This window comes from Camelus ferus, chromosome 8, assembly GCF_009834535.1.
Source record: "Camelus ferus isolate YT-003-E chromosome 8, BCGSAC_Cfer_1.0, whole genome shotgun sequence".
Lineage (NCBI taxonomy): Eukaryota > Metazoa > Chordata > Mammalia > Artiodactyla > Camelidae > Camelus > Camelus ferus.
The window spans coordinates 60,240,738-60,264,427 of NC_045703.1; the positions used below are offsets into that span (position 1 = coordinate 60,240,738).

General features: G+C 42.4%; 1 protein-coding gene and 1 pseudogene across 5 annotated transcripts; one reads left to right on the forward strand and one right to left on the reverse strand.

Annotated features, from left to right (window-relative positions):
* The first annotated feature begins 638 nt into the window (after positions 1 to 638).
* On the forward strand, positions 639 to 23,042 carry IYD (iodotyrosine deiodinase). Of its 5 annotated transcripts, none has more exons than XM_032485157.1 (7): positions 640 to 903; positions 10,109 to 10,300; positions 12,161 to 12,320; positions 16,508 to 16,664; positions 18,487 to 18,657; positions 19,031 to 19,101; positions 22,474 to 23,042. In XM_032485157.1, the coding sequence occupies exons 1-6, from the start codon at positions 726 to 728 to the stop codon at positions 19,055 to 19,057; spliced, it is 885 nt and encodes a 294-aa protein (XP_032341048.1). In that variant the 5' UTR covers positions 640 to 725; the 3' UTR covers positions 19,058 to 19,101; positions 22,474 to 23,042. The 5 variants fall into 5 exon arrangements, with proteins under 5 accessions (XP_014415430.2, XP_032341048.1, XP_032341049.1 ...); XM_032485158.1 differs by lacking the exon at positions 22,474 to 23,042 and adding an exon at positions 19,679 to 21,752; XM_014559944.2 differs by lacking the exon at positions 22,474 to 23,042 and having other exon boundaries at positions 639 to 903; positions 10,109 to 10,222; positions 19,031 to 21,752.
* Positions 8,065 to 9,491, reverse strand: LOC116665526 (annotated as a pseudogene).
* Positions 23,043 to 23,690: the final 648 nt, after the last annotated feature.

Sequence of the window (23,690 nt, forward strand, 5' to 3'; positions counted from 1 at the left end):
ATTGATCCTCAAAAATATAATGTATGGTATTTCTGTTACAGCAGCTTAACAAGACTTTTTTTTAAAGGCTTACTTAAGTTACTTTATAATTAATTAATTAAATTGCCATTTTAAATTTTTTTGGTATCACTTTTCCTGGATCAAATTTTTGTTCTCTAATGTAAAACAGGATCACGTATATGCTGTATATGTTGGCTCAGGCTTCATTAAAAAAATAAGTAAATAAAACCTCAGGGCAGTGTTTCCCAAACATGCTATTTTAAAATGCAGACTATCAGACCTCTTTCCTGGAAAATTTCTTTCAGCAGATTTGAGTTGGTGTCTGGAAATCTGTTCTTTAAAAAAAAAAAGTTCTCCAGGTGATTCTTAGCCCCAGGCAATTTGAAGACACATTGCTCTCAGAAAATCTACAAGGAGGAAGATTAAATGCCTTTCACCATTCCTGGCAAGATCTAGTGCACTAAAGTGTCCTCAGATCTTGGCAATTATTGTCTAAGAATATATTGATTGAGCACACAGTTTAAAAAAGTGCACGCATCCATGCACTACCAAACCCACAACACACCCTGATGCACATGCCTGTGATCTTTGCACCTTTGCAAAGTCCTCGTAGAATCAGAGTTCATTTTGTTCCTTGCCTCTCCCGGCATTCCCCATTCCTGCCCCTGTTTGTTTAAATCCCGGCCTGGGAAGTATGGGCACCATTCAGGGTCAGCCTCACGACCATGTTTCTTCTGACTCCAGTCCTGGTAGCACTTGTCTGCATTTTGATGGTGTGGATCTTTAAAAATTCTGATGGAGGCACCGAGCGAAGGAAGGGGGAGGCTAGAGCCCAGGCCGAGGCTTGTCCCTGGGTGGATGAAGACTTGAAAGACTGCACTGACGTCCACCAAGTGGAGGAAGGTAAGGACACTGGCTGTACAGCTCAGCTGCCACCTTCTGCATTGTTATGATGAGGGCAAGTCGATGGCAGGGCTTGTGGAGAGGAAGAAACATAGGCAGGTCATCGTCAACCTCTCTTGTGCAAACAAATTAGTGTGTGATGGAGACTGGTCATTTCTCTCAAGTGGTCAGCTTGTCACCTGCTGGCACGAACCCCCTTTTATTCCTGGATTCTCAGTAAAAAGCTATAGGGGGGCTGACATTTTCCCTGGCTCCAGTCCTGTTCTGGATGCTAAAATCTTTCTGAAGGGGCCTGTCACAGGCTGGGGTGGCCGTGGGTTTAGTGGTCAGGTTTAGATCAAGAACTTTGAAGTCAAAAAGGAACACCGGCCTACGGGCTCGCTACCTCTCTATGGGTTAGAGGCTGCTGTCCTCAAAGCTGAGCATCCAATTCAGTAGACAAGGCAATAAACAGGCAACTGATAAGAGTAAAACAGAGATGAACAGGGTGGAACTGATGATAAGGTGTTTTGAGAAGGCTTGGGAGTGGGTGGTGGAGCAGTTAGAAAAAGAATGAACCGGGGCTGGTAGATGAATGAGATGAATAGCAAAGGGTAGGAGGCAGCTCAGGCGAGAGGCACAAAAAGAGCCTCAGTACAGGGACTGGTACTGGCAAGGATGCTGATAAGTCGGGAGGATTGTACTCACCAGGGAAAGGGCAAAAATGAAATGGGGTATTGAGGACAGTCTGGGGATGCATGACCTGAGAAAGAAGAGATAATAGAGGAGGCAGGAAGGAAGGGAGAGGTTCTTAAAGAGCCTTGAGTAATCCGTGTTTGAGGTCTGTCTGAGGTGGGTTTGTAGGATGGATTTGCTTTGGAAGAGGCTCAGTGACTCTCAGCCAGGCTAGTAATGCCTCCACCCTCCCTCTGACAGAGGCCACCTGAAGGTGTGTGTGTGTGTGCACGTGTGTGTGTGCGCCCGTGTGTGTGTGTATGTGTGTGTGGAGAAGAGAAGGGATTCTGCTACTGAAGGAACATGAGGTGGATTTGGTAACAGTAAATAAATACCAGATTCAAACCAATTGGATAATTAACAATGAGACAAAACAGTAAAATAAGCATGGTAGGCCATTGTAGTGTGAGTTAAGGAACATACAGGTGCCTCTGCCTGCTCTGATTCACAAAGAATGTCTGTTCCATCTTCACAGATCAGGAAATCAGCAAATGTGTGGGCCGGTGAGGGAATGGCGGTTGGGGCACAGAAAGGACATGCTGAGTAGATGGCAGACACATACTTCCTCTGGGGACCAAATATGGTGTCCTGTTAATGCTGTCAGTTCCCTGTTTATCTGTAGCGTCTAAGGTTTAAGGAGGAGAAATGGCTGGCATTTAATCTCAAAGTGGAAACCTCAGATTGTTTCCCTAAAACGAACCAAAAATCCAGCACAAAAATTCTCTAGTCAGGCCCAGATTCCTGACAGTTCATGGAACTGGAAATAGGAGAAGAAGATATGGGAAGCACGACTCACTAAGATATGTCCGTTTTAATGTTAGTGGGGATTTTTCTTCCCTTAGTGTCATTAGCCATCCACAAGCTATTATTCTAACTGAAATTTTGATTGTCACAGTCACTGCTAAAAAGATCATTGTTAAAATTTTTATCTAGTGTGGGTAACAACTGAGAATAAAAATGTTCCCACAAACTTGGGAACAGACAGATTTTTATGCACCCATAAGCAGCTGTCAGAATTGGTTTCAAACCTGTTCAATGGATCAATGACAACTCATCTCAGTAAAAGCTTAGGGAGTCAACCAATCAGGGGTGGATTCACTCCAGTACCAGCCCCTCTGAGTGCCAACCAATCAAAAACAGTTTCAGTGTAGTAACACTGTCCCTAGAGATGACATCAATGCTCTTGTGTAAGTCCTGGAAGTCCACCAATCCCTGAACTCCGTGCTTCCCCACCAAGCAGTGTGCTGGAGCTAGGCTGTGGAGCCGGCAAGATCCAGCTGTTAAATATGCAGGAAATCCTGGGCCATTTGTTCAATTATCAGTAGCTTGAAGTCAGGCCATGATGGGAATATTTACTCCACTGGAACTGGTAAATGCTGTAAATCAGGGCTCTCGCCTGATTAGAGAACTGGTTTACCAGCACACCACTGACAAAAACACTATATAAAGTCAGCATTCTCCTGTGTTCACAGAACATGACCAGCATAGCTTTCCTTTGCTATAGGAGTAATAAATTCAGCTTCATCTTTGCATTTCATCATCATTTGACACACTCACGTATGAATGCTTCTGAATGATTAATTTTAAAAGGTTTGTTTACCAGGACTCCTATAAGACATTATGGTTCCAGGACCAAGGGGAGGGAGGTTAGAATTCAGATGAGAGAAGATTAGAGAAGGGAAAGGAATTGAATGAAGACATTGTCCTTGGGATTGAACCTGAGTGAGTTCTTCTAGGGGGAGAGTGAAGATTAGTACAGGACACTGGGGACACCACGAAGAGGTGAAGGGGCTCAGAAGTCTTGTCAGCTTCACCCAGAATAGCCCTGCTGTATTCAAGGTCTTTCTATCTGGACACTCCCAGGCTCCCTGGCCCCCACCCACCCCGACTGCTGCTAGTGAAATCATCAGCCTATACTGCAGTGAGGGAGTTGGATGGCTGAGAGGCCCGTGTAGAAAGCAGAGTGATGGTTGAGGCCTTTGGGTAGGAGGAGTCCTCAGGACAGGTGTTGCTCCCATCCCCACCTTCAGAATCTGTCTCCTACAAGAGCTGTGTCACCCTGAGGCTTATTAATATTGCTGCTTAAGTTTCCCCCAAAATTGCAAGGAGGGAACAAGGAAGACTTGACACAAATTGGCCTTGTCGTTTCCCAGCTAGAAAATATTTGTCCCATTTGCAAAGATTTTGAAGTAGAACTGCAGAAACACAAAACCAATTTATGGAGAGATGCAGCCAGAAAAATGCCTCCAAGTCAAACATTAAAGGATAGACGTGGCCTAGAATTTCTTAGCCATTAAACCTAATTACGGAGCAATTCAAGGTTCCTTGGCATTAAAGCAGTGATGAAAGGCCAGTTGGTCTTGGTGTCAATAGCAAACCTGGCGTGTGGCAGCACAGAACCTATATTAAAAAGCAGAGCATCATAGCACACATTTATTTTGGAATAGGTGGGCTTTGCTGCTTGAATGAACCTCCCAGAGTGGCTTGGCTGGTCTGGGGTGGAGGCAGGACAGCTGTGGAAGGAAGCTCTTCTGTCCCCTCTGGTGAGGGTGGCGTTCCTCGGGCGCAGTCAGGAGTTCAAGAGGAAGGACAGAGTGGTACCTCTTGTACTGCTTCATGGCCCTTGATCCTTGGAGCTTTCTCTCCAGGCATGCCCCTTTTCCTCAGACCAAACATGGACTTTCTGCCCTGGGAGAGGCTCAGGGATAGCAGTCCCCCTGTGCCTTGGAGGGCTCTTCAGGACACTCCAACCCAGCACTGGTTGGGACCATTTGTCTGCCCTGCTCGGAAATAACGGCTGCGCTGATGAAGTTCAGGCAGCGGCCCGTCCTTCTGCTAGAGCAGGAGGCTGCCCGGGACTTGAGAGGCTGCAACACTGCGGAGTCATGTCCCCTGGCTGCCTTTAGATTATACAATGCTCAACGGACCGGAAGTCAGGGAGGTCTTTTGTGCATTGGTTCATTTACTACTTACTGACTTGGAGAGGTTGGCAGACTTCATAATAAAGGGAGGGGAAGTTTCACTGGGATTGAAAGTCTTTATTGACCCATTTGATAAAGTTTGGGGTTGATACTAATGATACCTGGGCTGGATACAGAGTGGATTGTTAGAAAGCTGATAGGCGTCTGTTGCCACTCCTCCATCACACCTACTTCCTTTTAACTTAGTAACTGGGCCTCCGCATTAAATGTGTAGAGTGTGGGCCCCAGCTGCTCCAGCTCGCAAAGTGGGAAAGGAAGTTTCTCACACTAGCACTGAGCTAACCTTGGTAGCTGTTAGTACGGTGCTTGGGCTCTCAGTCTCTTTGAAGTTCTTATTCATTCTGTTCCCTCTTGGCTTCTTCTCCCCATCTGCATGTACCTTGGATTGAAGTGCGTGGATGTGCCTGTGGGAAATGGGTTCTCTTCCACCCGGAACGTCCCAGACCCACAGGGCCAGGCCCTCTCTCTTTTTGGTCTCTTTTCTCTGTTCCTATTGTCATCCTCATCTTTATGTGAGGGCTCCCAAAGTGACCTCTCGCCTTCTGGACATTTAATGCAGTCCCCCTTATCCTCAGGGCATATGTTTCAAGACCCCCCAGTGGATGCCTGAAACCGCAGATGGTATTGAACCCAACACATCCTATGTTTTTTCCTATACATATACATACACACCTATGATAAAGTTTAACTTAAATTAGACACAGGAAGAGAATATCTGAATTGTCAGCATCACTACTCATGTGCTTTGGGGCCATTACTAAGTAAAATAAGTGTTACTTGAACACAAGCACTGTGGTACCCTGACTGTCAATCTGATAACTCAGAGGCTACAAGGGACTAACTGGGGGGATACGGTGGACAAAGAGATGATTGACATCCTGGGTGGGATGGAGCAGGACAGGTGTGAGATTTCACCGTGTTACTCAGAGTGGCACACAATTGAAAATTTGTGAATTGTTTATTTCTTGAATTTTCCATGTAATATATTCAGAACACAGCTGACCATAAGTAACTGAAACTTCAGAAAGCAAAACTTGTGCTAAGGGAGGACTACTATATTGGGAGAAAAAACACTGACTTAGCAGTTAGGTAACCTAGATTATAGTTCTGGCTGCATAAGGATTACTGCGTGGCCAGGACAAGTTAATTGTGCCCTTGATTCCTATTCCTACTTCTGCTCCACCTTCCCCAAATGGTTCATCTCTTGTGCTCTCATCTCACCTAAGAAAATATCGTGTCTTTGCTCTTTTTCTCAGATGTCCTTATCTAAGAGTTGTGGTTAGTTGATCTACCCTTGGTTTTTTTGGTAATTCATTTCTATGGCCTTCTTGTTAAAACAAACAAACAAACAAAACCTCTTAGCCATGAAATGCACAGAACATAGAAAATCTACACAGAACATAGATGAATGGCTTAACAAATAATTTTAAAGCAAAAATCCATGTAATTATCACTTAGGTCAAGAAATATACATTTCTAGTACTCCATAGTCCCCTACATGTTCCTTCCCAGTCATAACCTCTTCCATATCTGACAGAAGTAGCTATTATTTCGAATTTTGTGAAAATTACTTCTTTGCTTTTTTCTTTACTGATGTATCACCTATGTATGCATTCCTAAACAGTAGAATTATATTGTTTATATTCTTTCCACTTGCTTCTTTTGCTTAATATTGTATTTGTAAAATTCATCCAGGTTAGACGTGTTACTGGAGATCATTCACTTTCACTGCTGTATAGTATTCCATTTCATGAGTATATCACAATTTATTCACTCTACTGTTGATGAATATATGGGCTATTTCTAGTTTAGGATTATTATAACCCATGCCTCTATGAACATTTTAATACTTGTTTTGGGTACCCATGTACATGAGCTTCTCTGAGGCATATGTGGAATTGCAGGGTTATAGTGTGATTGGCATGGAAATGTACCACCTAGATTCCCCTTCAAGGACTTGCTGTCCCTTCTGCTGGGAGTGCTATCAGCAAACAGCCTTCAACTGTCAGCATCTTCCAGGGTTTACCCGTACTGCCTAGCTGCCTTGCCCAAGATCCTGCCTTTCTCAGGGTGGCCCAAATCCAGTGACTGATTGGGTCAGTGGTATAAAGGCCCAGTCATTTTGGGAGCACTAATTTGGGACAACTCTGATGGGCTATTTTTGTCCCAAAGAAGCTCTTGCATTTGGTTAAGCCATCACTCAGACTTGCATTACAGCTAGACTTCTCCTTTTGTCCAGTCCTTTTACTTTCCTCTTCCTTTCCCAGGTTTTGATCCCAGAAGTACTTCCTATAAACATCCTACACACTAGTCTCAGTCTGAGTCTGCTTCCTGGAGAAGCCAAGTAGAGACTTGTAGAATATATATATTTAAATATATATATTTAATTTCACTATATAATGCTGAGTTTTAAAATCTGTGGATTGATGTCTTTCAACAATTTCAGAAAAATTTCAGCCATTAGCTCTTCAAATATTACCTCTGTCCCATTCTCCTTCTCTTCTCTCCTTTTCTTCCAGGACTCCAATTAAATGGCTAAACCTTACATTTTTTGAGGTCTAGAATACCATTACCTATTTCCAGGGAATATTCACATTTGTATCTACCAGTTGGGCAACACTCTAATACTCTGGGGAAACTTCAATCTGAGGTCAAGGCTGAGGACTCACAGGATGTTACCGCAGGCTCTTAGACATCAGGGCTGGCTTACGTAAATTTTACTCTTACTATTGCAACATAACCTTCAGGCCCTGGGTGGCCCTGGGGTTTTGACTTTTATCACCATCCTTTTGTCTCAGCTCAGCCTCATAGCTGTTTCTTGGTAACTGGAAAATGTTCTCTGGACAGTTGAGTGCTGGTCTACCTCTGTGGGTACTAACTTTCATCTAGATTTTGACTGTGATGTCCCACAGGCACAGATGAGCTCTTTAGTACTTAGAAGAAAATGCTTAAAATTATATTCTACTAAGAATATTAACTTTCTTTAACTTGGAGGGTTCATGCAAATTATGTAAATAACCATTATTGGAAGTGAAACTCCTTTAGTAAATGCCACAACAACCTTACCACAACCACAACATCAGCTAATCTGCACATCAAAGTGGATTCGTATCTATGCAAAGAAGAAAGCAACAACAAGTTGTTTTCATCACACAGTTGAAGGTGTGGGATGTACATCCTATCAGACAAATATTCGTTGGGTTTTGGGTGGTCATCAATGAGGAAGATATATGACAGCATCATATTCAGTTCTCTAAAGACACAGTTTAGGTAGTATTAATAATAATTCAGGTAAGGCATACACATGCACACAAATGTTAATGGTTTAAAAATCTAAATTTGTTACTTTATGAAAGTAAGTATGGAGCATTTTCAGCACTTTTTTCATTGTGGACTCTGATATCTGTTCTTATCTAAGTGGGAATTGCCTCCTACTGGTAATATGGCTTCTCTACACCAGTTTTCATCAGGCTGAAAAACAGAGCAGATTTAGAAAAAGCAAAATTGTGTAAAGGAACTCATTAGATTTCACTGATATATTCAGTGTATATTTCCTGGGTAGCCATCTTGGTGAAGCCTTATTTATCTGATTTCAAGTTCCCTGAAAAATCCAACTAGTATCAATTCATTCTGATTTGATGTACTGAGATCCACTTTCTGTCCTGCCCTCTTTTTGATGTTTTTTGCCTCCTAGATTCTAGGAATTGATGAAGTTCACCAACAACCAGAAGTCCAAGACTAAATCAAGATAAGCAAGGAATATATGTATATATTCTCCATCCAAAGCATTCCTATTTTCAATAATTTTAACTATTTCAAGACAGCATCTTGGAATTTCTTTCTGTTGAAATCTTTGTAGTTCACATTTAAGTCTTTGTAGTTCAAACCAAAAGTAGTGTCTACTCATGGTTCTGAAAGGAATGAAGAAACACGTATTCAGAGGTAGAGCTGTGACATTTTGGATATGTAACCAACAATTCTGAGAATATTGGAATGAAGCGTCCGGGGATTCAACAGTAAAGTCTTCTGAACCCTTGTTTAAAAAGCCTCCCAGGAACTTCACAGCGCTGTTTGTTGCTAAACCTAGTAATCTTAGTTGTTTTACCTTTTGCGTCTGATAATTCCAATATTTGGAGACTTTGAATGTCTGACTCTATTTTAAAAAATCAATTCTGCTCTTTCTTGCTCAAGATGTTTTGATTTTGTATATCTGGTTGTATTTGGTGGGTTGCTGATAATTGTACTTAGAATTATTTGTATATTGGTATTTACTTCTGCTGAACAATGTTTTTGGTTTTTTTTCCCAAGCAGGAACACCTTGTTCCAAATTCAAGTTTGAGGCAGGATCCACTGAAATGCTATAACCCCTTGGGGGCTGATTTATTTATGATTCTTGCTTTTTCTAAGGATGTAGTCTTGAGGTCCTGGCTTGTTAGACTTCCCATTGTACATGGGCCTGGGCTTTGATTTCTGCCCCTCTTAATCCCTGAAAATATAAAACTAAAAATTCAGATTTATTGAGACTGACAGATACTATCAGGGTGAGTGCGGCTTCTGTGCTAATTTACCTCTGCAGGTTCATACTTTCCCTTCAGGTTTGCCCTGGGGATTTCTTACTATGTTGTCAGCCATTCATTGATTTTTAAAAGGGCTTTTAAAAAACTACTTTATTTTGAGATCTTAGTGGTTTTCAGCCAGTGGGAGATTGTTTCAAATAAGGTAGTTCACAGTTAATAGAAATTTGTATTTCTCATCTTTGTGTAGGTAAAAATTTTCTTTTTCTTGATTTATAACCAGCCTGGAGTTTGAAGGACAGTCAAGATCCGAGTGCAGCCTTCTGTAGATCTATTCTTCTCATTTTTTGGTTGATGTTTTATGAAACCTTACCGACATTTTTGAGAACTTCATTTCCGTCTCCCCAATGGCCACCTTATGAATATAGGCCAGGAAAATAGTTTTCCATCTACCCTTCTAGGGGTCTCTAGGCTGAGACCCCTGCCGCTGTAATGAAAGCAGATTAACAAGAGAAAAACAAACAGAAGTTTAATAGCATGTGTACCTCTTGTGCACATGGGAGAGACCCAGGAAAACTGAGTAACTCCCCCAAACGGCCCTAAATACCATCTTCAAATAAAGACAAAAGAAACATGTTGGGGGCTGGGGAGAGCCAGTCATGGGAGGTCATCAGGAAAAGACAGTAAGCGAGGGTAAGTTTGTTTCAGAGATTTAAGTCCACATCTTCTCTATTTAAAAGAGTTTCTTGTGATTTTGAGTCATCCTTCTCTTCCTGGTACAGAGAGGGAGACACTTCCAAATGGAGGTTTCCTTTGTAAACGTTAATGTCTCTTGCAAAAGGGTGACTTCTACTCTGCTTTTCGGGGCTTCTCCTGTGTCTGCCGTTTCCTAAAAATAACCAACTCAAAATAATTCTTACACTAAAAAGGCATATTTTGGGGGGCATATCCAAGAGAGGTCATTTAATTCACAGTCTTTCTTGTTCTTACCTGCAGATGCCAATGGATGGCAAGAGTCAGAGGAGGACGTTGAACACATCCCATTCTCCCATACCCGTTATCCTGAGAGGGAAATGGTTCGGAGATCCCAAGAATATTACGAACTTCTCAGTAAGAGACGGTCTGTTAGATTCATAAGTAATGAGCAAGTCCCAATGGAAGTCATTGATAATGTCATCAAAGCAGCAGGTCTGTAATTGCACATTGGGTCCTTCAGAACATCAGTTGCAAATGACAATATCTATTCAAACACAGTGAATAAAGCCTGGAGAGATATGTTTATCTATAAAGTCTAACCCAGGTGTTGACTACTGCCAGGAACATAATGATTTCCACTTTCCACAAACATTCAACTATTACAAACTTCTTGAGAGCAGATGTGACAATGGTTTAAAACTTCTGAAATTATTCAATATTATAAACTTTTATTAAAAATGAAAATGTCTGAACACACTATTACACACTGGAAGAGAAATATCCTCATATTTTCACCTCTCCTTAAAACACACGCACACACACACACTCACTCACATTTACACATTCCCTTTTTTGGAAACAAATTTCTTACATTACATATCGTGGTGTTCTAATACTGTATGCTAATGAACTGGCAAAATTTATTCATATGAACTTCCAAAGTAAATCAAAGCAAGGCAAACCTATTTTCAACGCAAATTAATATCCCTCCAGAAGAATAAATGAGAATTATAAAAAAAAGGAGGAGGAGATAAAAGAGAAAGATCCCTATTTGAGAGTCTCCTCTGATTGGATTCTTATTCCTGCATAATTCGCATTTAAATTCATTTGCAGAAATTATCGCATGACCATTGTAAATTCATTGCCCAAATGAAAGAGAAGAAAGAATAAAACATTTCATTTCAGTTAAGAACACAAATGCACTAGACTGTTGAGTCCTTCATCTCACTAATAGCAGTTACTGGATTTCTTCTGTGTATATATCTGTACCTAAATATGTGTGTGTGTGCATATGACATTCAGATAAATTTGGCATAATTAAAAATATTAGGAGACAATTTATTTCTTATGTTTAGTGAAACAAATATTTAGTGAACAGACAACATGCAAAAAGTGAACTGGAGTCACTATGTTCAGAAATGGGGTTTGTGTTGAGATTTGACTTTTTAATCATGCCCTCTGTACTGTGGGGACTGGTAGTTGCGAACCAGAACCCCATTAAGGCTGGCAGGCCTGAGGCCCCTCCTGTAGAGTTTATGCCATTAAGTTACTCACTAGGAAGAAAGGAAAACTTGCTTCTGAAGTATCTCCCCAGCGGATCCCTGTGTGCTACTTCTAGGAAAAATAGGGCATTTCTAGGACAGAGGGGTGACACCCAGATCAGAAGCTGGCCCAGGCCCTGGCTGGAATCTCAAAGGAAATTCAAGCTCCTTGGATCCCATGACACACTCTGAAGTTCTCTCTGGGACACTGAGACTGGCTCGATTGCGGGCAGAGCTTCCCACGGCCTGTGGGAGCTGGAAGACCGGCTGTTGTGTGTAGGAGCGCCCAGGGCCAAGAGTTCTCATGCATCCCCAGCAAGACCACCAACCCACAGCGCCGCACTCAGAGCAGTTTACAATTTAGTTGCCTTCCGGAGGGTACTTTTGAAACCATTTTACCATTTCAGTTTTATCATTTCCAATAACCCTCACAACTTTATCAAGAAACAAAACAAAACAAAAACAAACAAACAAACAAAAAGAAACAAAACAAACGAAATTGGGGGATTTTAGCTGTCAGAACTTCCCCTCTGAGGCCCCTAACTGGTCACAGTATAGTTACTTAAGGATGTTTTCTCCCATATAATAAGAGGAACATTGATAAATCCCCACAGCCCTGGGACTACCGGCCTTGATCCCAGTGAGTTGGTCTGGAGACTCTCACAGTGACATCCCAGAGGCTTCTGCCAGGCGCTCTGTGTGCCGGGTGATCTAACTTCATCCTGAGCAAATATGAGTTATATTTATTCTTAATTAACAGCCTCACATTTTCCACAGTTTTAACTATTGATTTTAACTTAATTGGTGACAGGAACAGCCCCAAGTGGGGCCCACACAGAGCCCTGGACCTTTGTGGTTGTGAAGGACCCGGACACGAAGCATCAGATTCGGGAGATCATTGAGGAGGAAGAGGAAATAAACTACTTGAAGAGGATGGGTCCTCGATGGGTTACAGACCTGAGGAAGTTCAGGTACAAAAGTGGATAGAAATAGGGGTGTTTGGTTTGGCTTCTTAAAGTGAAGTAACTATGACTGCAGGTTTTGTTTTATGTGCTTTAAAGTTGCATTCGACTGTGGGAGAAATTATGGACGTTAAGTCGGGCGTCCCCGCTGTAACTAAGTTGAGCAAACATATTGGGCAGGTGATAGGAATGCTGGCTAGAATCAAATCTGGGTTCATGTCTTAGCTCTGATTTTCCAACTGCAAGACCTCGGGCACTTTATTTGTGCATTAGTCTGGATTCTCCAGAGAAATAGAATCAATGCAGAGAAAGAGAGACACAGAAAGAGAGACAGAGAGAAACACAGAAAGAGATTTATTACAAGGAATTGGCTCACACAGTTATGGAGGCTGAGAAGCCCTGACCCAGTCAGCAGGCTGGAGACCCAGCAGAGATGATGGTATAATTCCAGCCTGAGTCCAAAGGGCTGGGAGCCAGAAGAACCAACGATGTACATTCCAATCCACATCTGAGCCCAAAGGCAGGAGAAGACTGAGATTTCAGCTCGAAAACAGTTAGGCAGAGAGAGAAAATTCTCCCTTATTCCACTTTTTGTTGTTCTATTTGGGGCTTCTGCAGATTAAATGAGGCTCACAAGAGTGCTTGGGTTTATATATGAGGTCTACCATGTATTAACCTCTTTGTGCCTCAGTTTCCTCATCTGTAAAATGGGGATAAGTCTAGCATCCACTTCATTATGGAAGTTAGGTGAGCTTGTCAGCACCCAGAACAGTGATAAGGACACATAGTAAGGGTCATGACGTGGGTAAATAAGTAGGTTCTGACCCAAATACTTATTAGTAAATAAAACTTTGAGGACTTAACTTTTCTCCCACCTGGAAGGTAAGATCATAAAATACTTCTCAGGTTCTTGAGTGAAATAAATTACATTTTATTATAATGATCACTTCTTCCACAGGATCTGCTTAAGCAGGCTTTAATTTTAGTCCATGTTTAGTGACAGCACAAATTTGGTACAAGTATGATACCTGTTAGGCATTAGTGACTTTGTGGGCTTCCTTCTCTCCAGGAAAGAAGTGGGTTGTGACTCAGTGTAACTGGTTTTACCACAGAGCCTCAGTGTCTCAGAGCAGGGACACACAAGGTTTCTATTTTCCTTAGTAGCTACAACTAACCATGCCATATTTAGCCCTCTTTTCCCATCAAGGACCAGTCACCCTACACGGTATCTAGGATCGATTCCATAATTTCTGAGTCATCTGTAATTAAAACAGTCCATTTTTCAGACTCAGCCTTGTCACTTTAAAACATCTGCCACAGAGTGCCCCTTACAAAGGCTGCCCGCCCCACAGTGGCATTTCCTTTCTGCTCTAATCTCTTCTCAGAGTGAGCATGGGGGGGGGGGAATGGGACACAGATGTGGGCCCTGACCTCAGACAGCCCCGAAGGGAAGCTAGCTCGTGTCCTTGGCACGTAGGATGAAGGAAGACACATGCCTCTGGCTGTCCACGGTGGGCCTTTTGTGGCCAGTTCCGATACCAGCCGCCCAGCAAGCACTGTGCTCCCAGCGTAGGAAAGGGCGATGGGGCTGCAGTCTGGGGGTAAAGCGGAACTGGTCCCCCAGTGGTTAGCGCCAGGTGGTGAGAAGGAATGGCCTCTTAGTTCTGCTCCTGTTTTGTTTATTAGGCCGCAGAGGATAATTTTTTTCCAGAGATATTTAAACCCTACTGAAATGGATGTTTACTGGTGGTGTAACTTACTGCCATGTTCTAGATGTGCAGGAAGTGAATAATGAATATGTAAATCTCATTCAGTAGTCATGAGAAAAAACAGGGTGGGTAAAGACAAGTTGAATTTCTGCCCTTAGAGAGATGCTGTGCTGTGTGTGTGCAGCACATACAAAATGCAGCCGGTCCCCATCCCCTCCCCAGCTAAGGCAGCAGGAGTTGCTCTCTCATCTACATGCTCAAAGCACCTAATTACACCTTCTATGAACTTAAAGTAGTCATCACCACGTAGTTATTTTCATTATTAGCTTACTCTTCTTCTCATTTTATAGGCCCTATTTTAGAAACCTTTGTTGTACACCAAGATACTCTTGAAATTCCAATTAACATTACAGGCTTTCGCTGCAGACAATACACATACACACACACACACTTACACATGAAAAACTCTAGGGTCCAGGGACATCCAGTTTAAAAAATGTCTTACACCTCCTAGCACAGCACTGATGCCTAGTAGGTAACTGAATAAATGTTTGTCAAATTGAATTACAAACGAACATATGTCCTGATACCCAGTTTGAGTAAACTCTGAAAGTCAAAGCTGTCATCAAAGGCTTCATATGCAATCTGGACCCGACCTACCTGTCAAGTCTCCCCCTCCTGCTGCTGGTGTGAGCCCTCCACCCCAGACAGAAGTGCCCCTTGTCCTTTTCTTATCAGGCCTTGGCACGTTACTGTCTTTTATATGATGTCATAATAAACTCTTGTAAAATTGAACAAACCCAAAAGATTAGTTACTAATGTATGCCCAGGCAAAATAAATAAATACAAAAATTGGTAAAAGTGACTCCCCTGTCTCCGAACCTGGGTAAACTGCTTGTTCTTCATCTTGTATTTAAAAATTGTTTTGAATTATTCACTGTAAAATAATCCTTAGTAGTAATAGTAATACTAACTAACACATCCACAGCACGATGTGCTAGTTAGTCTTCTAAGCACTTGGTCTGTTTTGATTGATTTCACCGTCACAGTAACTGTTCGAGGTGAGTGTACAGTCGTACATTTTACACACGAGGAAACTGAGCTGTGAGATGGTAAGCAGCTTGCCCAACACGGCAAAGCTAGTTGACGCCAGAGTTTTTCTTCCCTAAACTATTAACAGTCTCCCTTTTTGTAAAGAGAGAAAGAAGTGATGCTAGTTAAATGCGAGCAAGCTGGTTGAAGAACGGTAAAGTCGTTTTAAAGTGTAACGTATAGAAGTTAGGAGTGTCAGAGGAACCACAGAAAGACGCACACGTGAGCTGAGTGTGTTTTAAACAAGGCAGCATAATTAAGCTAAAAATGAAATAAATGATGACTAGCTTTTGCTTATTGATGACATAATATGTCCTAAGAAAAATTCCAATGTATAGCATTGTATGAATATCTTTCCTTTGAATGTCTGTGCTAGAATAAAGCTTTCTCTGAAGTGCATAGGTAGGGTAATGAAATAAAGAGGTACTCGTGGCTGGAAAATGAAAATTGAAACTCAGCATTTATACCTCGCTTGAGTAATCTCACTCCCACAAAATTTTCCTTCCTTTTCTCCATAACTAGGCTAAGAGCATCACCATCTGCCCACCTGGAATTTCGTTCAAACTCACCGCCACCTTTTCCTTCTCCCTTGCTCACTCCTGTGCCAGTCTGTCAGCTCCAGCGTCTACAGTGCCCCAAGTTCTCCTGGGCTATTGCCACTGTCTCTTGTCTGCTCCCCTATGAGCTGGTCCCTTGCCCACACCAATACGCCTCTTTCTGAAACAGATCTGATCATGTGATGCTTCTGCTCGGAAGTTTGTGATAACTTTCTATTACCTACTGAACAGAGTTCATGACCCTGCAAACTCTGTATGAAGACTGCCAGCCCACCCATGCCCCACCATGCACACCATCCTCCAGCCTACCGGGCTTCTGAAATTCCCTGGCCGGCCAAGCATTCTCCTTCCTGACTGCCCTTTACTCATCTCTTCGCTGGGATGCCCTCCCCAATGCCCCTTCTCTGCTTGGTCTTCAGCGCCCAGCCTCAAGAGAAACTTTGGAAACATTCTGACAATCTTCTTATTCAAAACTAACATTTCCTTTTTGGGCTCCTAATGCGCTTGGCTTATATTTCTTTAATAACACTTACCAGGTTTTATTTTGATAAATTTGGCTTCCTGTAGGTTATAGGATCCATCTTTGTACCTTTTAGCATTTCACGTCCCTTGCCATAGTAGGCCCTTATTAATGCCTGTTTATTGACTTTGGATAGAAAAAGATGAATGTGACACAGACTAAAAAAAAAAAAAAAAAACTCGCTCTTTTTCAACTTAACCTCCCCCCTAAACAGGTAAATATTTTTATTTTCAATGTCAATAAGTTAAGGCAGTAAAAAGAGAACAAAAAACCATTAAGAGAAAATATTCGTCTGAACCCTATGTTTCCCCTATTTAGGACCAACTGGATTAAAGAGTACTTGGACACAGCTCCTGTTTTGATTCTCGTTTTCAAACAAGTACATGGTTTTGCTGCAAATGGCAAGAAAAAGATCCACTACTACAACGAGATCAGTGTTTCCATCGCCTGCGGCATCCTCTTAGCTGCCCTGCAGGTATGTTACCCTCCCGCTCAGCCCAAGAGAGACAGGTGATACTTAGCAGCCAAATGCAGTTTTGTTTGCAAATTTCAGCTGAGTTTCTGGTTCAGGGACGTTGGGAACTTATCTAACACTGAATTCCTAAGTAACGGATGTAAAAACTGACTCTGGAAACCTGGATTGGTGAGTATGTGGTTCGAACAAGCTGGAATCCTTCCTTGAAATTTACTTAGAACATCATTTAAAGGTCAAAAGAATGGTCGTTGTGTTGGCCTTCACCTGTAATGACAGGAAACTTTAAGGGCTTTGGTAAACACACAAGAAGAGCTTCAGATTCTGAAGGTTTCAGGGATTAGCTTCTTAGTTTTGTTTACTTCTGTCTGAGCCAGTGGGATGATTACAAAGTTAGAAGGGGGACCCTATCATAGAGCTCCTTTCCTGAGAAGTTGAGCTTACATTGTACTGCATTAGAAAGATGTCCACGTGCTTAAAAAAATTCCATCTATATAGTAGTTAAAGCAATGCCAAGCATGAAATGGAGCAGGATTGAGGTCTGCCTTTTGCAAGATTCAGCTCATTCACCGAACAAATATTTTCTGAGTTCTTTCTATGTGGCAGATCCTAGGAGTCACCAGGATAGTCGCCTTGAGAACTGTATGTTCTAACAGGGACTGGGGTCCTGGGAAGTGTTGGAGCGAGACATTAAGCACATGAAATAAATAAAGCCAACAGGATTATAAGAGTAAATGAGCCTATTTCCAAGGGACAATTGATTAAAAAAAAAAACTATATGCTTCTTCAGTATCTCAAAGGAAAATGTGTATGCAGGAAACCCCTTGCAAATGATAGTCCTTGTGACAAAAGAGGAATGTGTTTTCAGATTACTTGAAAAATGGCTCCAGAGGAGCTGGCATCCTATTTCCCTCCTGATGTTGTAACAGATAAATAAAGGGGTCGCTGTCCAACGTCAGACCACAGGGCACAGCCACTCATCTTAGTTGGGGTCCCCAAAGAAGCTGTTTAGGCCTGGAGCGAGCTCCCTTCACTTCTGTGCCTTCAAATCAGCAACTTTCCCCACTTTGCTGTTGAGTTTGCTGCCCTCTGGCTTTCTGTAAGGCATAATTCTGAGCATGGGTCTGGCTTTGTGAGGGAGGAAAGAATCTTCCTGAAGACAGATTGCACAGGGACTGGAGGCGTGCAGGCCTCTCAAAGGCAGTTCCAGAACCTCCTACTGGCCCAGGCTTCACAGTGACCATCTGACTGGAAGAGCAGGGGGCAGAGAGAGCCAACTGGGAAAGTGTCTTGAAGCCTCACATGATTTTTATTAGATGTTTATCACTCGAAGGGACTGGGGAGAGGTTAACGGAGTATTTCCTCTACCTCCAATGTAGCCTTTGACCACTGGGTCTTCCGCCACTGGACACAGGTGTTTGCAGCTGGGGGTGATGCTCTGCTTCCATTGCCGGTTATATAATCATAGGAACTCCCTTTCGTTTTTCCATTCCTTTGGTGTAGTTGGATCCCCCAAATTTCTTTCCATGAAATAACCATTCTGATTTCTTAAGCATCAGTGGAAGATAAAACTGGTATTTTCTTCTTTGAGAAGTTTTCTACTATTTGGTTAAAAGAAGGTGGGGTCTGGGGAGGTCGAGGGGAACCTATAAGACTCAAGATACCCATTGCCTGAGCTGGTACCCTGTCTGCTGCCCAACTTCAGGGAAATGATGGGCCAAGCAGATGTAACAGGGACTAGACCGTGGCCAGGCTGGAAGCAGAGCTGGGATTTTTGCCTGCTGACTTTTAAATGTTTTTTTTTTTTTTTCCTCTCCTGTTGTAGAACGCAGGACTGGTGACTGTCACGACCACGCCTCTGAACTGTGGCTCCCGTCTGAGGGTGCTCCTGGGCCGCCCTGCAAATGAAAAGTTGCTGATGCTGCTTCCCGTGGGGTACCCCAGTGAAGATGCCACGGTGCCTGACCTCACACGGAAACCCCTGGATCAGATCATGGTGACTGTGTAGGAAGGACCCTGGCAGGGAGATGCTGGAAGGCCTTGCCGCCACTGTTCCTCTTGGGTGTACAGATGCTCTTTCCCTGGGTGTTGGGTCTCCCCTGCACTCCACTCCACAGGGGTGGCCACTCAGTGCTCAAGAAACCCTTCCACTTTCTCCAGCACTTTGAGTCCTAGAAGCCCTGCTTCTGACAGTGTGATTAGCTAAACATAGAGTAAGAGATGAAAAAGTATGTTCTCTCCCATTTCTTGCCCACTTTGGAAATGCATTAAAATTTTACTAAGAACATGCCCTAGTTTTTAAGTTTTTTAAATTGTTCCAGAAAAATCACTGGTGACTTTTTCTTTTACTTTTTTCTTTTCCCCTCTAGCTCTTTTACTTTTTAAAAACTTCATAGAGGACAGAATTATCAGAAATTTTAACGTAGCCCCAAGAATTCAGGTATGTGATGATTTTTTTTTTTTTTTGATGGAGGTACTAGGGAATAAATCCAGGACCTCCTACATGCTAAGCAAGTGAATTTTAATTTACACTGATCAAACGACCTTCTGCCCTCGGCTCTCTGGTGGTTTTTAGGCAAGGATGTGCTTTTGAGATACACTCTTCCTGAACTTCATGGATATTCCACCAGTTTTTAATAAGTGACCTTTGAAATAATTAAAATGTCTCAAGCGCAGAATAGAACAGTGTGTGCTTGCGTAAGTGGGTCGGACTGGCAACCATCTGGACACATTAATGGCTAGTTGCCCTGACCAGTGTGTGTTGGAGCTGGCTCGCACCAGCTCACGGAAGCTGAGTGTTACATATTCGGGAATTTTGCAAGCCAGTGATTAAACCATTTGGAGCTTGAAATTGCCCATTGGGGGAGTACTTACACCATCACAATGGGCAGACATACAAATCAGGGTTTGTTTTCTTTTTCTTAAAGAGAACTGCTTTCCGTACATGAGGGAGCACTAACTGTGTCCCCCTTCTTTTCTACTCTCTGCCATGAAACACGCTTATCCTTTTTCTCCAGATGGCAGTCACGCTGTTTGAAACTGATGGGGTCACAATGTACCAGGAGGCAGATGCCAGTTTTTGTCTTTCACCAATGATCTTCTGTCTTCTCTACCAGGAGCGCTGCTCACGCAGGTGCATTCGTAAACATAGCTCAGATAACTGCTCATCAAGCAACTCTACTCATCTCTCCATCCCCTCCCACTGTCCTTTTTCTCTTCTATTTTTTTAAACTCAGTTCCCTCCAGAAAAATTGCTCCTGCCTCTCTTCCTTTCATTTGCGAGTCACATCGTGCATTGATAAGATCATTGATGGTATCACTGATAAGAGTCAGAGCTGGTGACAAGTCTGTATCAGAGACAATGAAGACTTTTTCCGTTTAAAATATAATTTGATATTACAAGAACTTATGCTGTTGATCTCTTTAGTACCCAAAAGTCTCTTTTAGAATCTCTAAAATCTTCCATCTAAATCTTTTATCTCTAAACATGCTTTCCCCAAGTCTACACATTTTACTAAATGCAAAATTTCTTACATTTTGTTTCTACTCTTTTAAAAAAATTATTAGTGTTGTGATAGGTATTTTTCTTGTCTTTATGTAAATGAGCATTATTTTAACTACGTTGTGGCTTTAATTAGACTTATGTGAGCTGAGAACGTAATCACTGTAACTCACGTTGTTTTTAACAGGAAAAAGATACTCTGAGTTGCACTTTAGCATCACAGTGCAAAGAAAGCAAAGTTGTATTTATGAATTTCTTTTCTATTTCTTACATTTTGGAACCATTTGAGCCCAGGGAGTTCTTTGCTAGTTTTAGTCCACCCTGCTGAGAGGCTGAGGGTACCTTGCCTGTTGGGCACGGGGTGGAGAGGGAATCACCAGTGGTGGGCAGGGGTCTTTTAAGTACAGTCACTTGAAGGAAAGTGAAAGTTCAAGCACAAGGTAGGGCCCTTGAGCAAAAAGTTGATCTGGTTGCGTTCTAATCACATCACCCAGACACACCACCCTTTTTCCTGGATGCTCGGCAAAGTTGCAAAGGTATAGATTTGGGGAGAGCTACAGCTGGCTTTCTTTTTGAGGGGTGGAACTACTAGTAATTTTTAGTCTGGACAGCACAGCATAGATGAGCCTGGGTTCAAGTCCCCTCCTGGTGCCCATAAGCTGGGTGGCGGTGGAGAACTGAACTTTTCTCAGCCTCAATTTCTTCATCTGTGAAATGAAGATGAACACAGTGCTTATCTCAGGACTACTGTGTGACTGCGTGTGATGGTTCCCATGGTTCCCGGCATACGGTGGTAAAACTTAGTGTTAGCTTTTCCTCTGGGCTCTTGATATTATTATTAGTGTTATTATCACTATTATTAACCCTACGTGCCATGCACATTTGACCCCATTAAAAATAAAATGGCACCCCTTAAAAGCCTTGCCCTTCATGCACTAAATCATCTTAAACTGTAAACGCAGCGAAGGAAGATCCCACAACCGAAAACCCTCTTTCCCATCTTTCCCTCTCTCTCAATATACATGCAACCCATGTATGACAGCTGCTCCCAAGGTATCTGCCATCCCCATTTGTTAATCATCTCAGCATTTTGTCACAGACTGGCCCTGTACAAGCTCTCTTGTATCCTTTGCTTCTTTCTGTTCTCTGCATCTATTTTTTCCCTCTCACTTTTCACAGTTATAAACCCAGCTGGCCTTTCTGGCTTCTTCTGTCCTCACCACCTGCTCTCCCCCATACATCATTCTGATCCTGGTAATAAAGGCCTAATAATAACAGGTGAAGGGAGGCCTTTCTTAACAGGTGGGGGAGGGGAGAGGGGAGGAGATTGTGTAGCCTCATATGTCAATATCACCATCAAGGTCGTGTCCATGAGACAGTGGGGGCAGCGGGTGTAATGCTTAAGCATATGAGCTTAGGAGTCACACAGCCTGGGTTCATATCTCCGCTCTGTCAGGGATCTAAAGGGGAAAATTCTTAATTCTTATTTTTTGGTTGGCTTTATTCCTTTGATAACTATGTAAGCTTGAAAAGCTAAAGCTCTAAACGTTCTTAGAAACAATGAACAGTACATATATGTAAATTTTAAAAATATGTGCAGTATATTGTGTATATGTATTTACATGCAACATACTGTATATGTGCAGTCAAATTGTAACAATTCTACCTAATAAAACTGAAAAATGAAGAAATTTTTAAAAAGAGGAAAATTCTATTTCCCTGGTAATCTTGAGCTAGTTGTTTAATTAAGCCTCTTATCCGATGCATAAAATGGGGTGAATCATACTTACCTCATAGAGTTTAGCACAGCACTCGGTACACAGCATTTTTACATGATAGGAGTTCAGATTGCGGTGGTGATGGTTGGCACCACTGTCATTGTAAGGCAGCCCTGCTCTGGGTTCCAGGTGGGCAAAGGTAAGAAGAGTGGAGGAGGGGCACCCTCCCCTCAGAGGAGAAGCCTGGCAGGGACTCAGGCGGCAGCTGAGGGCCAGGTGGAGTTGGACCAGAGCGGGTCAGCCTCACCAGGACAGAGAGCTTCTCAGGAAACACCACCACTGGGAAATGCCTTTTTTTAATTTGCTGTACAAGTTAATGTTATTGGTTTGAGATGCAGTCAGGTAGTTACTGTTTGCATGCATTTTTAACATTTTTATTTAAAAATCGTGATGGAAAGTTCTGTCTGTCACCTTAACTCAGTGATAAACTCTTAGCACATCATTAAAGAAGGAGAACGGACACTGAGTTCCTCCTGTTGGGATGCAATATGCCGGGGTCAGCATCACTTATGAAGTGTTCTTTGCCCAAAAGGTCTAAGCAGAAACCAATCAAGTCTCTACACCTAACTCCCAGTTTACAGTTAATGCTGAGGTTAGAGAAACAAGCCAATTGACATGATGGAAGAATCAGAAGAACCCAGAATATGGACCATTCTACAAGAAATAGGCCTAGACTCTCCAACAAGTCAATGTCATGAGAGGGGAGAAAAAACCAAGAAGGACTGTGACAATCAATGACTCCAACACTTCTGGGACTTAAAAGTTTATTTCTTGGCAGGAAAAGCACCCACAGGCCCCCACAACCCTCCAAAACCATTGCTCTCCCTGGGGTGACTCAGCTGTCTTGTGACTTTACTGTCCAGAGCACACTGTCTCCTCACTTGGGGGAAGAGAAAATTGGAGGTACGTACCCAGTGATTACAGACCTTGGCCCAGGAACGTCTCCCTCACCCTCACAACCCGAAACCTGATGTGACCGAAACTAGTCACATCGCCTCATCTGAAGATCAAGAAATGTCACCCTCGTCTGGAAGGAGGGGAGGCTGAGAGCATTACAAGTCTCTTTCCCCCAAACAAACACCTTTGACCTTAGGAAATAAAGCTGGATATAACAAAAAAAGTGTTTTTTTCTTATTAAGTCGTATGAGCTGCTTATATATTCTGGAGATCAAGCCTTTGTCGGTTTCATTTGCAAAAATTTTTCTCCTATTCCGTAGGTTGTCTTTTTGTTTTACTTATGGTTTCCTTTGCTGTGCAGAAGCTTGTAAGTTTCATTAGGTCCCATTTGTTTATTCTTGCTTTTATTTCTATTGCTTGAGTAGACTGTTCTAGGAGAACATTTTTGAGATGTGTGTCAGATAATGTTCTGCCTATATTTTCTTCTAGGAGGTTTATTGTATCTTGTCTTATGTTTAAATCTTTGATCCATTTTGAGTTTATTTTTGTGTATAGTATAAGGGAGTATTCTAGCTTCATTGCTTTACATGCTGCTGTCCAGTTTTCCCAACACCTTTTGCTGAAGAGACTGTCTTAATTCCATTGTATATTCTTGCCACCTTTGTCAAAGATTAGTTGACCAAAAATTTGTGGGTTCATTTCTGGGCTCTCTATTCTGTTCCATTGGTCTATATGTCTGGTTTTGTACCAATACCATGCTGTCTTGATGACTGTAGCTCTATAGCATTGTCTGAAGTCTGGGAGAGTTATTCCAAACAACCCAATCCAAAAATGGGCAGAAGACATAAACAA